The sequence below is a fragment of the Sinocyclocheilus rhinocerous genome, unplaced genomic scaffold (assembly GCF_001515625.1).
Source record: "Sinocyclocheilus rhinocerous isolate Xijiao unplaced genomic scaffold, SAMN03320098_v1.1 scaffold996, whole genome shotgun sequence".
Taxonomy (NCBI): domain Eukaryota; kingdom Metazoa; phylum Chordata; class Actinopteri; order Cypriniformes; family Cyprinidae; genus Sinocyclocheilus; species Sinocyclocheilus rhinocerous.
Window position 1 is genome coordinate 111,081 of NW_015660490.1, and position 13,912 is coordinate 124,992.

Sequence of the window (13,912 nt, forward strand, 5' to 3'; positions counted from 1 at the left end):
GTTTTTTATGAATACTATGAATTTCAACTACTTAAGTCAAGTCACCTTTGTTTGTATAGCGCTTTATACAATACTGGTTGTGTCAAAACAGCTTTACAGTGTTAAAACAGGAAAATAGTTTGTCAATAATGCAAGAAGACAATAACAGAGCCATTTTTCCAGCTAAAGTCAGTTCATTGATGATTCAGTGATGTCATACTGTTTATTGCATACTATATAGTAGAAAAGTATGCATATTTGGACACAGTGTTGAGTGCCACTCCCACTGAACATTTCACATGTTTTCCTAATCAAACATCCAAAATGTCCAACTGGTGTGGGTTGGGAAACACTAGCATATACTACAATAGTTATGTTTCCATCCAAGTTGTGAAATTAATCAATTTTAATGAATTAAAAATGGGCAAATAGGAATATATGAAACAACAATTTGCGAATACAGTAGCATTTCCATCCCATGTGTTCAAAAGAAATGGAATGAAAATAGAAATTAAAAGTTGAAATGAAAGTAGCCAATACACTCCCATATAGCAATTTATAGTACAGTAACTGGTTTATATTTTGGCAAATTGGTGGCTAATTCATGTGAATTCATACAATCTCATGCATATGTACGAAAGTACAGTCTGCTTATGCCCCACTTACAGTTAGGTTTAGGGGTGGACCTTCATGCTTACTTTTAGAAAAAAAAAAAAATTGTACAAAATCGCCACCTCGTAAAATACTCGATTTCCAGTGAGATCGGGTTTGTAGCACAGACAAACCACTCAGACGAAGTTCATGTTAAGTATTGATCTGTGGCAAATCCTTTATGTCTTGGAGACAGTTCTAAGAGGTAACAGAAGCCAATATCATCTGAGCAAATTGACATGACTTGAGGTCAAATCACATGATGCATCACATGATGCACATCTAGGAATTTATTTGGTAAAACTGTTTACATTGTTGTTTGCGTGTCTTCTTACCAATAAATAATGTATTTATCTCTGGTGAACATGTTTTTATGCACAATTTGGAAATTTGAAACATTTTTACGCTATTTAATCATGTTTAATTGGCAATAAAATGTATGGATGGAAACCTGGCTAATGAGAATGCTGGGGCAAGTTCAAGCTCAAACCGGTGCGCAACGTTTTGCTACGGTTTCCGGTTTGAACGACATGTTTCCTGGAAACGGTGTGCAACAGGGTTTAAGATACGTTTTCTCTTGTTTGGTGGGTGTGTCAAAAACGTCAGCCCAATCAGCAGCAACATGTATGTAAACCACTCGGCATTAAAGAGACAGCTGGCACAATGTAATTAACATCCAAATTAATTCACAAGAGCAAGTAGCCTATATTGTTTGCACAAGTTTATTTACATTAAAGGCAAGATGACTGAAATAATAAGAGCACAAGTATAGATCTGGAACTTCTTTAAGTCTGGGCGTATTTTGCAGTATTAAACATGTATGTATACAGATTTCATCAGGCTCCGAAAATTCTTCAAAACAACACAAAGAATGGCCTTCTCAGCTGCCATAGTTGCAACTCTTGCGTCATCAGAACAGGGTGTTCAACGCACCACCGTTTCCGTTTAAAAAACGTTTTGCACCGTTTTGTCAGGGCTGAACGCAGCCCTGATGATCAACAAGATGTGTTTACAATTACACCTAAAAGATAGCAACATTAATTCCACTGATTAAGACATAAAGGCACTTCAGACGATTTCCAGCATCCTAGGCATATATTGTGAGATACAAGAAATGTAACTACTAAAATATATATATATATATTTTTTTTTAATATCTGGGTTAATCCGGGGGATTTAACTCAAGCTAATAAAAGAAAAAATGCAATCCAAACATGGTATAGTTGAAAATGTAATATTAAAATCTGGGCCTTCTGCAAGTGTCATAATGTAATGTGTGCTAGTTCAAAGTGTTAAACATAGACGTCCAGTGCTGTTGTGATGAGTAACAGGCTGATGTGAGTTATTTGCCCACACCATGACAGTGCAGACAATGGGCCACTCCCTGTGACTCCTGCAGTCTGAACATCCCCAAAACCCCACTGACCCCTACTGGCACAGGCTGGAATGACTCATTCTGTATTATATTAGATCTTTAGTTACTGTTATTGAGTGATAAACATATCTAACCTTGTAAGTTGTAAAGCACAGTACTATTAAAGCAATGATTCCAAACTCTGGCCCTGGTCTCCCTATTTAAACATCTGATTCTCAGTAGCTCATTAGAAAGGTTGGCCACCATAATATACATTTATGGCATAGTGCAATCAATGTTTGGAATACACGCTATAGGCTGATGCCATAATTCAGTGAGCTTTTTACATTTGATCCAGTTTTGTGCAAAATGTCTTGACATTTGCCTTTGTGATCAAATAACAGGTAAAGAAAGAGATGTTGAAGTGATTATATTGTCACAGGAAACTGCATACTGCAGAAATAGTAAGTAGTACTGTAGTGTGCTTTTTTGAAAGCACTCTGTCACACTAGGTAATTTTGTCTACATCTCTGATATGTATCCAGCAACACAATTAAATAAAAATTACAAGTCTGGCCAAATTTGGCTGCTGCACTACATTTTACTGTTGACGATGCAAACATGATACAACAGCAAGTTTTTGTTCAATGTTCTTTTCGGTCATTATTTACTCATCCTCATATCCTGTATGACCTAAATGACTTCTGTGGAAAACACACAAAAAAATAATTTTTAAGAATGTTGAAATAAAAATAAATAAAACATTTCAGGTAATGAACCCTACTTTAACTTTCATTTTATGGATAAGAGAGCTGTGTTTACATTCTGCTAAAAATCTCATTTTGTGTTCCACAGAAGAAAGTCATATGGGTTTAAAATGACATAAGGGTAAAATGGCATAAGGGTAGGCTATTCATTTTTTGTGTTAAGTTTAGCGTAATTTTTTTTTTTTTTTTTTTTTTGAAAACCCTGTGTCACTTAGTAATTTTCTTAAAGATCAAGCATGCCGAGGAGAGTTTGTTTCTTTCAAAAATATCTGCTGTCCTCGTGTGGCTACACGAGGAAACACAAGCACTTCTCACCAGCCACTTTAGATTAAGGTAATCACTTATATTAATCAGGTTGATAGCTGGACATTTCAAGTCGAGTATTCATACCTCTCACTTTGTCTGGACCGCGGTACCCAGATTCATTCTCGTGTTGCAACAGAACGTGGCTCCTATAAGCATATATTTCAAGTTTGTGGATCCATTAAAATCAGCACCCACTGTCGTCGAAGCCATGCAAATGACTGCCTTGAAGAATCAGCAAACAGGTTGCCAGCTTTGCATTAACTAGTCCAAAGGCAATCAAAAATAGGCCAAAAGTTTCCCAGTATGGCCATATCCCTATGATATCAAAACTCAAAATCTGCCTCTTTCAGATTACATGAACTCAAAGGCTCCCAACCAGTAGCCTATCCCACTATAACTCATCATCTAGCACAGTTTTATGATTGTTATTATGTAAAATGTGTAAAATATTTCAATATAAGCATTCCAGTCAAATATCAATGTGCGGCAAGCCGGCAACAGTTTAAAAGTAGCCCAAATCAGCTCTGTGAATGATCTTATTACATCAAGAAAAGAGAGACAAATTTGACTCAAATGTGTGAGAAGTAGGAATGAAACGTTTGACGATAAATCATAAAATTCCCCATGTTTAGTATTACCGTTTCATATTTTAATTATCATTAAAACCGTATTCGATTACCACGATTTGAACAACTCAGGATAAATAAATACTGTCCAGCATATAGCACAGTTTTAAGTAAGAGTCTCACATGCGCACAGCACGTAGTTCCCTATCGACATTTCACCTTTTATCTGATAACTGAAGCCTTTTTAATAACGAAGTGTGATTGCTCGGCCATTGGTTCGTGCAGTGAAATGAAAACGAACCAATGGCGAGGTAGCAGAGCTGCACGAGCCTATGGCCACGAAGCCCGCCAGAATGGGCGGGACCATCTGGCTATATAAGCGTCATTCTGGCATAGGATCCTCAGATTAATTCTCCTTTAGCGACGACGATCTTCGCTGATCCACGAAACTTGAAGCCACTTGCCGTTGACATGCCTTCGCAGCGGATAGAAGCTGACTCAATGACCTGCACTGCTCTGCTGTTCTCGCTCCGCGCTTCCAGCTCGAGCTGTCTTCAGCGTCTGCGTGGCTCTCAGCACATCCCCTGCCACCATACGGTGAGTTCTAGAAGAACAAATTTTCTTAGCGACGTTGTTGCAAATGACACACTGCGAGTGTGGCTGTCGAAGAAGAGCAGAAGAGCGTCACCTGTCTGGGCAGCACACATGCAGACCCGTGCGCTCACTGAGTCGAAATGCTCTTACTCTTCTCTTACCTTCTTCAATGAAGGCAGTCCCACTCTCTCGTTTCTTCTCTCTCAGCAAAGGTTGGAGAAAGAAACAGCGGAGTCAGGGAACTAAGCAGCCAGGTCTGAGCGATCTCACGCCGGCACAGTGCTCGCTCTCCCCGCTCCACTTTGATTCGCCGGTGTGTTTACACGTGAGGATCAGCACCCCTCATTCCATCGAACGGCGCAATCCTTCTAGGCGGATCGGAGTAGAATGCCGTCACTAATGTTTTTATCTCACTAATGGCTTCTCACTTACGTGTGCGTCGCTGAAGCTGCGCCCACTGAGATGGGCTGCTTTCACTATGAAGGCAGTCTGTCCCTGCTTCTCTCGCGGACCCTCTTCTTCATTGAAGGTGGCCTGCCTCCCCCGCTCTCATGTTTCTCTCCTCCCAGTTACCTCGGAGAAAGAAACGGCAAACTCGCGGGGCTAAGAGATCAGGCTTAAATGATTTCAACTCAGTGCAGCCCCCCGTGTGCTTCACTCTCCACACAACTCCTCGTTCCGCCGGTATGTTTTTACACGTAAGGATCAGCGCCCCTCATTACTTCGAGCAGCTCAATCCTTCTAGGCGGATCTGAGTAGAATGCCGTCACCAATGATTCTGTAACGCTGGCAGCTTCGCATTTGTGTGTGCGCTGCTGAGGCTGCGCTCAAATGAGACGGGCTGCTTTCACTACGAAGGCAGTCTGTCCCTGTTTCGTTCGCGGACCCCCTTCTTTAATGAAGGCGGCCCCACCTCCCCTGCTCTCATGTTTCTCTCCTCCCAGTTACCTTGGAGATAGAAACAACAAACCTGCAGGGCTGAGCGATCAGGCTTGAGTGATTTCGCGCAGGACACAGCCCTGTGTGCTTCACTCTCCATGCAGCTCTTTGATCTGCCAGTGTGTTTACACGTGAGGATCAGCACCTCTCATTTTGTCGAGCGGCACAATCCTTCTAAGCGGATCGGAGTAAAATGCTGTCACCAATAATTTCTAAATTGCTGATAGCTGTGAGTTTGAGCGCGCCGCATGGGTCACACCCACACTGAGGCTGCGCTCACGGAGACAGACAGCTCTTGTGTTTCGCTCTGCTCGCTCGTGGTATGCCTTCTTCAATGAAGTCGGCCTCGCCTGCTACGAGCGGATCTGAGAGAATGCACCTTTGATCTGCTGGTGTGTTTACATACACACAAGGATCAGCCTCTTTTAAAGAGCGGTTTGATCTATTTAGGCAGATTGAAAGAGAATGCTGTCACTAATATTTATTACCGTTGACAGGGGCTGACTGCTTTGCTGCGAGAGTATTGAGTCTAGAAAAGCATTTTTTGAGAGGATCAGTTTCCGTCAGGCTGGAACTCCCTTGAAAAAAGCTTGCTCTCTTTTTTCTCCATTCCCCCGTTCAACACTGAGCAATGGAGATTCTATTCGAGCTGGGCATGTCCTTTGTTCACATGCTAATGAAGTCTATTGCTGTGCAGCGGTCCAACAAGAGAGCAAAGCTCCCTCTTCCACTCGCAAGTATCAGGTCCCCGCATGGCGACCTTCCACTTGAGTCAGTCCAACCCCTTGCCACACAGGCCGAGGCCTGGCAGGCCATCCCCGGAGTGACAGGTTGGGATTTGGGCATAATAACACGAGGATACGCACTTCAATTCGCTCAAAGGCCTGGCGATTCAGCGGTGTGGTTCCCACCTTCGCATCCTGGTTCTAGAGGTCTGGTTCTTTTTCTGGACCTGAAAGACTCCTACTTTCACATCCAGATAGCCCCCGATCACTGACGATTCTTGAGATTTGCCTTCAAGGGAGTGGCTTATCAATACACGGCATTCGGGCTGTCTCTGGCTCCTCGCACTTATGAAGTGCATGGATGTGGCTCTTTCCCCTCTGAGGCAGATGGGATTTCTCATTCTGAATTACCTCGACTACTGGCTCATCTTAGCCAGTTAGAGGCAGAGCTACTATCCCACAGAACCTTCCTCCTCAACCATTTAGAATGCCTGGGACTCAAGGTCAATGTTGCCAAGAGCTCACTGCCCCCCAACCAACAGATTCCGTTCCTGGGAGCAGCTTTCGACTCAGCCCGAATGAGGGCATCAGGCGCGCCAGAACATGCACTGGCCATTCAACAGCTCGCGACCTCCTTCAAAATTGGAGCCTTTCACCCTCTCAAGATGTTTCAAAGATGCTATTCCTCATGGCCTCTGCATCTCCGGTACTACAGTTGGGTCTGCTTCGTATGAGGCCCATACAGTACTAGCTGAAACCGCAAGTTCCGCCCCATGCACGGCGTCACAGACGCCTTCGAGTCAAGGTGGACCAGGCCTGTGTAGCAGCTCTGGCCCCTTGGAGAGACCCTCAATGGTTCAAGTGGGGTGTGACCATGGGTATGGCCCACAGAAGGAAGGTTGTCTCGACAGATGCATCCAACACGGGTTGGGAAGCTCTGTGCGAGGGCAGACTGACCTTCGGCTCCTGGTCGGACATGGAAGGAATGGCTACACATCAACTGCCTTGAAATGGTGGCAGTATGTTGAGCCATTCAAACCTACTTACCAGACCTGAAGGGACACCACGTAATGGTCCATTCAGACAGTATGTCAGTGGTGTCTTATAAAATCGGCAAGCAGGCTCACCTCGAGGTTCCTCTACGAGATGATAAAACGCCTCTTGGAATGGACACACCTCAACTTTTGCTCATTATGGGCATTGCATGTGCCGGGCATATTGAACCAAGGTGTAGAAATGCTGTCTCGTACCAACGTCCCCTCAAAGGAGTGGACCCTCCACCCACAAACGGTTCTAAAAAATTCTGGGAGATCTTTTGCAAGGCAGAGATCAACCTCTTGTCTCAAAGACAACTCTCAATTGCCAACTTACTTTTCGAAGGACATGGACGCGTTGGCCCATGACAGGCCCAACCTTCTCCTTTTCGCTTTTACCCCGATCGCTCTGATTCCCCAGGTAATCAGGCAAATTAGGGAACGCAAACACAAGGTCCTCCTAGTGGCCCTGCTCTGGAGGAACCGGCTTGGTTCTCTGAGCTGTGTCGGTTGCTATAGCAGCCCCCTGGCCCATTCCCCTGAGAAAAATCTCTCTCTCTCAGGCGAACAGGATGATTTGGCACCCCAGCCCGAGCTGTGGGCTCTGCACCTATGGACTCTCGATGGGATCCTGCAAACCTCCCGAGAGAGTCTTAAATATTATCTCACAGGCTAGAGCCCCGTCTACGAGACGCTTCTATGCTCTTAAATAGTGCGTCTTCTCCGCCTGGTGCACAACCCGCGGCAAAGACTCAAGTTCCTGTGACATATCGGTGATATTGTCCCTCCTCCAAGAGCTGTTGGAAAAAGGCCGCTCCCCTTCCACGCTCAAGATCTATGTAGCAGCTATAGCAGCTTCCACGCTCCTATAGCCATACAATCAGTGGGCAGGAACAACTTGGTTGTTCGCTTTCTAAAGGGATCCAGGAGACTTAATCTGCCTCAGCCCCTTACCGTACCTACATGGGATCTGCCCATGGACCTGAGGGCCCTTAAGCCCCCCCCCCCCTTTTGAGCCACTACAGTCAGCAGACCTACAAACACTGTCGCCAAAACCGCCCTGCTACTAGCGTTAGCATCGGTTAAGCAACTAGGAGACTTCCAGGCGCTCTCTATAAGCCCTGCCTGCCTTGAGTTTGGGCCCAGCGACTCCAAAGTCGTCCTGAAGCCAAGGCAGGTTAAGGCTATGTACCTAGAGTGCTCTACACCCCATTTAGAGCACAAGTTATCACTCTCTCTGCGCTTCCTCCTTCAGTAGAGGACCAGGAGCTAAACCTTCTCTGCCCTGCCAGGGCTCTGAAAATTTACATCGAGCGTTCTGCTGCGTTCAGGCAGTCAGAACAATTCTTTGTATGCTTTGGTGGTCGCACCAAAAGGGCTTCTGGTCACGAAGCAGTGAATTTCTTGGTGGTTAGTTGACGCTATTGCGCTATCATACTCCTCCCTGGGCCTACATTGCCCTATAGGAGTAAGAGCACACTCCACAAGAGGAGTAGCATCTTCTTGGGCATGGTCTAGCGGTGTGTCCATAGCAGACATTTGTGCGGCGGCCGGCTGAGCCTCGCCGTCCACCTTTGTCAGGTTCTATAACTTGGACGTCCCGGCATTACAGGCTTGGGTCCTTTCTGCTTAAATGGGCACGCACCTGCTGCAAGGCAGGTCCAACCCTTCAGGCTTTTTTGCCTCACTTCAGGTACGTTCTCGGACCTTCTTAAGTGATATATTGCTCCCTTTTCACTACTGTTAAAGGGATAGTTCACCCAAAATGTCAAAATTAACACTGGACTGGAAGTACCAGGAGTCGAGCCAACTCCTATCAGGTTCCTCTGCCCAGTTGAGGTCACTCAGCGAAAAGGACTAGGATAGGGTAGGGCCCACCAGCGGCTCGCTGGCGGCAGTGGCCCCCGTCCCCATAAGGCCACGGGCGGTGCTCCTCCGAGTGCCGGCAAGTCAGTGCAGAGTAAGCAGTCGGACTCAGAGAACATAGCCTCAGAGTGGGCCCAGGCAGGCGATGCAGTGCTCGTGTGGGACTAGCGGGTCAATGGGGCCCGCGCAAATATGACTGAAGTTGCCATCGGATTCAGTGAAGAAGTTGTAGTATCTTCTGGTGCATCTTTGACGATGGCAGCATGCAGGAGAAGATTCTGAGGCAATTGTCACTTTCACTGCATTTATACTGCCCGCGAGCTTGTCAGTATTTGCATGCGATTTGCATAAGTAGCAACAATTGGCCAGTTTATTGAACTGGCTTTATCCTATAAGGTTTCAGGAAATTGGAGAAGGGCATTCGACAACCCCGTGGTATAAATCAAACATAACACACTAAGCAATCTATAAATTGATCTGCAGAGATGAACAGTTAAGCTTTAGTTCAGCTCTAAAATCTGGGGAGAGTGCACTAAGAAGCTCATGAATATGCATGTAGCCTTTGCTACCCAGTGGAATTTAGAAAGGGATTATTTCAGAACACTGGATTACATTTATACTATATAGAACAAACGTTTTTAATGGTCTATTAAAAAAAAAAATTAGGCTTGCCTACCTACTCAGAGAGAGAGAGTATGCGAATTCGGACACATCCATAGAAAAACTTGCTGTATCATTATTTAATAGGATTTGCATTTTTCATTTGTGTCTGTTTCTTTCCAGTGGGGTCCACTAAAAATTAAGCAGTTCAGCCGTCATATTAACAGACTGTACAGCTATATCCCTCACAGCCACAATCGTGGACATTTATATCCACCTCTACCCTGACTAATATGTTTACTGTAGCTTTAAGAGTGCTGGTTGCTCTAACAGCTGATGCAGTAATGAGACGGTCACTCGCGAAGAACTGCTAGAATTAGCATAGTGAATACTGGGCGTTAGGCAGTAAATGATCGTGCATGATGTGCCATAAACAATCCATACAAGAACAAACATCGCAGCATGCTGAAAGGATGCGTGTGAAGACCATCATCAGTTCTGCAGATCGCACTGACCGTCCTGTCCTGTGAGGAACTGTCTACTGCAGCAGTGGATTTACAGAGGAAAACGTGCTGAGACCAGGGTTATTTTGGATTTGTTCAGCGTCATTACTGTAATCTACTTCACTTTGCGCGATCTTAGCACCTGAATTACAAAATAAGGTCATTTTCACAAAAGGTGAGTTTCCTTGTTTATATGTAACATCACGGTTGTAACAAATAGGCAACATTCAGTACAGCAATAATGTAACAAAATATGTAGGCTATACACTAGGTGGAGAATTTAATACAAACATATTCTAAATGTTTAAGAAAGTGCAAGTGTTTGCAATTTTAACTGTCATTCGTTTGCATCTCCTTTTTATCAAGGTTTAGTTAAAGGTAAATGTATTGGTGCAATGAGGTTATATGACGTCATTTGGTATATCCATTGTACTGCGTCATAAGATGACTCCTTTCTTACAAAGAAAACTAAAAATACTGCATGGTGACTTTAACTTTAGATGCATTAAACATTTAATTCCCAGCTCTAAGTGTGTGCACCTGCATTTTATTTCTTGGATATTAAACAAAACGTATGTTTCTTCAATAATAATGATAAATATATATAAGTTAGTGAAAGTATAATGTTCACAGTTGGACACTTCACACTTAAAAATCGCTCAGTGGCTCAACAAGACTCAAGTTAGGATACAAAAAATAAAGTAGCAATTTCACTTTTTATTTATTTATTTATTTTTACCGTAATGGGACAAATACACTGTTTAAATTCTGCAATATTATAATTTGGTAGATTCAAAATAGATCTCTACTGTTCACAAATGTGACCACTGGCATGTACTAAGATAATCTGAGCTTTCATTTACAGTTGATAACTATAGTTGACTGAGATTCTAAAATAAAGATATATTAATATTTTATATATACTGTAATATATGATATTTAAAATAACTAATATGTTTGTGCGCGCGCATTACACTAGAGGACTTCAACTCCCAGCATTCATGGCGCTCAGTCCGAGTCAAAAATCCGCAACTACACAAACAAACACATTCATCTTTCACATTCACTGAAACGCTCTTAAGAAGGCGTTGTCATGGAAGAAGCAGCATTTGTGACATTCTATTTCTTTCTTTCTTCCAGAATCCTTCTTTTAAAACACTGCGACAAAGCGTGACATCTATGGGACAAACCGTTGGTTTAACAGCACGAGCCGTTTATTAAACCGCAGGAGGAGGAGGGTCCAAGAGCAAAACACAGGCACACGAAGTTTATAGCGCACAGGATGGGATGATTCTTTCAGATTGAGACCAAAAGGGTCAGAGTAAATCAATGAATGCCCAATGCGGAGGATTTTCTCCGGAGGATAGCGGTACGGCATAGTGTAATGCTCCATGCGGAGTGATCGATGAATGTCTGCGTACGCGAATAACCGCAGTTTGGCTGAAAAGCAATGGCAACCGGTCACGACCCGTGGTAAGTTGAGATGAATTAGTATAAATTAGTAAACGGTTTGATGTTGTTTTTGACTTCAGTGAGACCGTTAACTATCTAAACTACGTTATCCTTGTCTGTTGTTATAAATAACAAATTCAGTAAGACATTTAACTTTTTATAGACTGGTAGCATGTGAATTGTCACTAGATAGTTTGCATGGTCCATATTATGCCCCACCCTAGCACACAAATAGGATGATACAGTCAGTGACGCCGTGGGACTTTCATTGGTTGCCTGACAACAGGTCCAGGTCTAAACCGAGAGATATGTGTCACTAGTGTTCTTCTATTATAGTAAAATGTCATAGTTTGTCAGCAGAGCAAAATACATATTCCTCCAATCTCTGGCTTTTAGAAGACAGACTGATGTGTGCATTTGGATATGGCTCAAATTTGATAGCCCCTAATAGGTGTAATTTGATTTTTAACTGCAGAGGTGATGTGGCAGGATCCATGCATTTCTATTAGGGTTTGTAGTGCATGAAAGGATCATCAGTCATGGCCATAAAAAAAACAACAAAAAAAAACATCCTTGAAGTGTTTCTTCTCAGTGAAAGAACAAAGATAAAGTGATCTTTGTAATTTTATGTTGTATGTCAGACTCACTTTGTCTTAAGACAGAAACTATCGACCCATTGAGATACTGGAATTTAATTGGAATGAAAATGGCTCTAGAAAATTTGTAATTTTTTCATTAATATTATTATTTTTATGATGTAAGGTATTCTGTATGGATATCCAGGTCGTATTTCATTTTGAAAATTAAGCCAGTTTTTAGGACCATTAAAATGTTATGCATTGTAACATTGACTTTATGATTCTCATTACTGTAATATATATTAGTGTATAAGATAAAAATGTTGTAATAGTCACCATGAACTAAAGGCATTATGCATACTTGAATGGGATATAAATAATGTACATTTTAAATAATACTGTACATATTTTTTTTCATATTACAGTATTGAAAAATATATATTTTTACTATGTTAATGAGAACTTTGGGGGAAATGTGCTTAATTTTCATGAATACAATGTCAAAATGCAAAACATCTTAGTCCTAAAAATATAACAAGAAAATAAAAATTCTTTCTATTTGTTTCCTTTGAGGTGAAATATGACCTGAGCATGTTTTTTTAAGGCTTTTTGAAATTAAAGCCTGTGAATAGTTAGGCGTTTTGCTTTGTGATTTTAGGTTGCCATGGGTGATAGTCTGTCATGACTATCTAGGCAAGAGGGTCTTCCAGGTCCCCCCGTCTACAGTGATCAGGTACATCAAGACCCTGATCTACCAAGAAACAGACTATCCTGTGTCTCAGCAGCAGCTGTTTCACAATGGAAAACTGGTGAGCTGGAAACTTTTGTAACATTTTTCAGATTATATTTCATATACAGTTAAAAAAACAGCAATAATGTTCTGTTAGGGGGATTCCATGAAGAGAATCTCCAAATGAAGAGCATCACCTCACGTTGCCTTCCCCATGTGATCAGAATCAACCCCCTGAAATACACAGGTTTATAATCCACCCAAAGAAACTGATTTAGAACCTGGGCAGAAGCCAGATTGTTTAAATGTGCTCTATTGTGTTGTAATCTGTGTGCAGCCCAGGGTAAGAGCTCGTGATAGGTTCCAGTGTTTTGCAGTGTAGACACAGCCAAAACCACAGTGATGTTTGTGCCGTTCCACTGTACAGATCACAACAAACTGCACATATAAATAAAATCTATTACAGGGCTTAAAGTTCACCAGCACCGTGCTGGATCTCATTTGGCATTTAGCTGCGGGAAAATAAGATAGTCCTCCTACATTTAAAAACAAAAAAAAACTTGTTGATATCACGTTCGAGTTAATGAGTTCGCCTACCAATGTATGAGAGGAACACAGCTTTCACTCTCAACCAAACTAACATTACTAGCCAATCAGACATTTTTGGTCCTATAAACATGAGACACGCATAATAGTATCCAACTTCAGAGTCGCAGCTGATGAGCGCGACACATTCTGAAAAAGCTGCGAGACGCAATGGTCAAAGATTTCCATCTAGAGCCATATTTATATAGAAAAGCTATTTTCTATATAATTAAAGGAGCTTTGTAAACAGCTCAGAATAATCACGTCATCTCCATAAGAAGGATATGATTGGCAGAACAAATGTACCTGTAGTTTTGAAAAGGTCCTGTTCACACATGATCTCTTAACGGCAATTTACCAATTTACCAGAAGACTGTATGTGTGAAAAGGGGCTAAACTCTTCCTCTGCATATGCGTTAAGTTGGGGTTGCTTAACGTTCATCTGGAAAAACTGTGCGTTATCTCACTTAATTTGTAACTTAAGTCATTTATAAACCTATGCCAACACAGAATACATCAACATATTTCTAAATATGCCATTTATTGTAGATCGCGATTTCAAAATAAAAGTTTCTCACTTTGCATATGGCCAAATATTGCAATTAAATGGATTTTAAACGTAGTTGAATCACAGGAAACATCACCAGGCTGTTGGCGCCCTCTGCAGGTATTTGTTATAATAT

At 42.3% G+C, this 13,912-nt stretch overlaps 1 protein-coding gene across 3 annotated transcripts in view; it reads left to right on the forward strand.

The window, feature by feature from the left end:
• The first annotated feature begins 9,975 nt into the window (after window positions 1–9,975).
• LOC107724954 (sacsin-like) overlaps window positions 9,976–13,912 on the forward strand; it is a 41,458-nt gene continuing 37,521 nt past the window's right edge. For 2 of the 3 annotated variants that reach the window (XM_016534048.1, XM_016534050.1), the window contains exons 1-3: window positions 9,976–10,059; window positions 11,025–11,357; window positions 12,573–12,723. In XM_016534048.1, the coding sequence (XP_016389534.1) occupies window positions 11,335–11,357; window positions 12,573–12,723 (174 nt within the window). In that variant the 5' untranslated portion in view covers window positions 9,976–10,059; window positions 11,025–11,334. Of the gene's footprint in view, window positions 10,060–10,906; window positions 11,358–12,572; window positions 12,724–13,912 lie in introns of those variants that run through there. The other variant, XM_016534049.1, reaches the window with a different exon arrangement.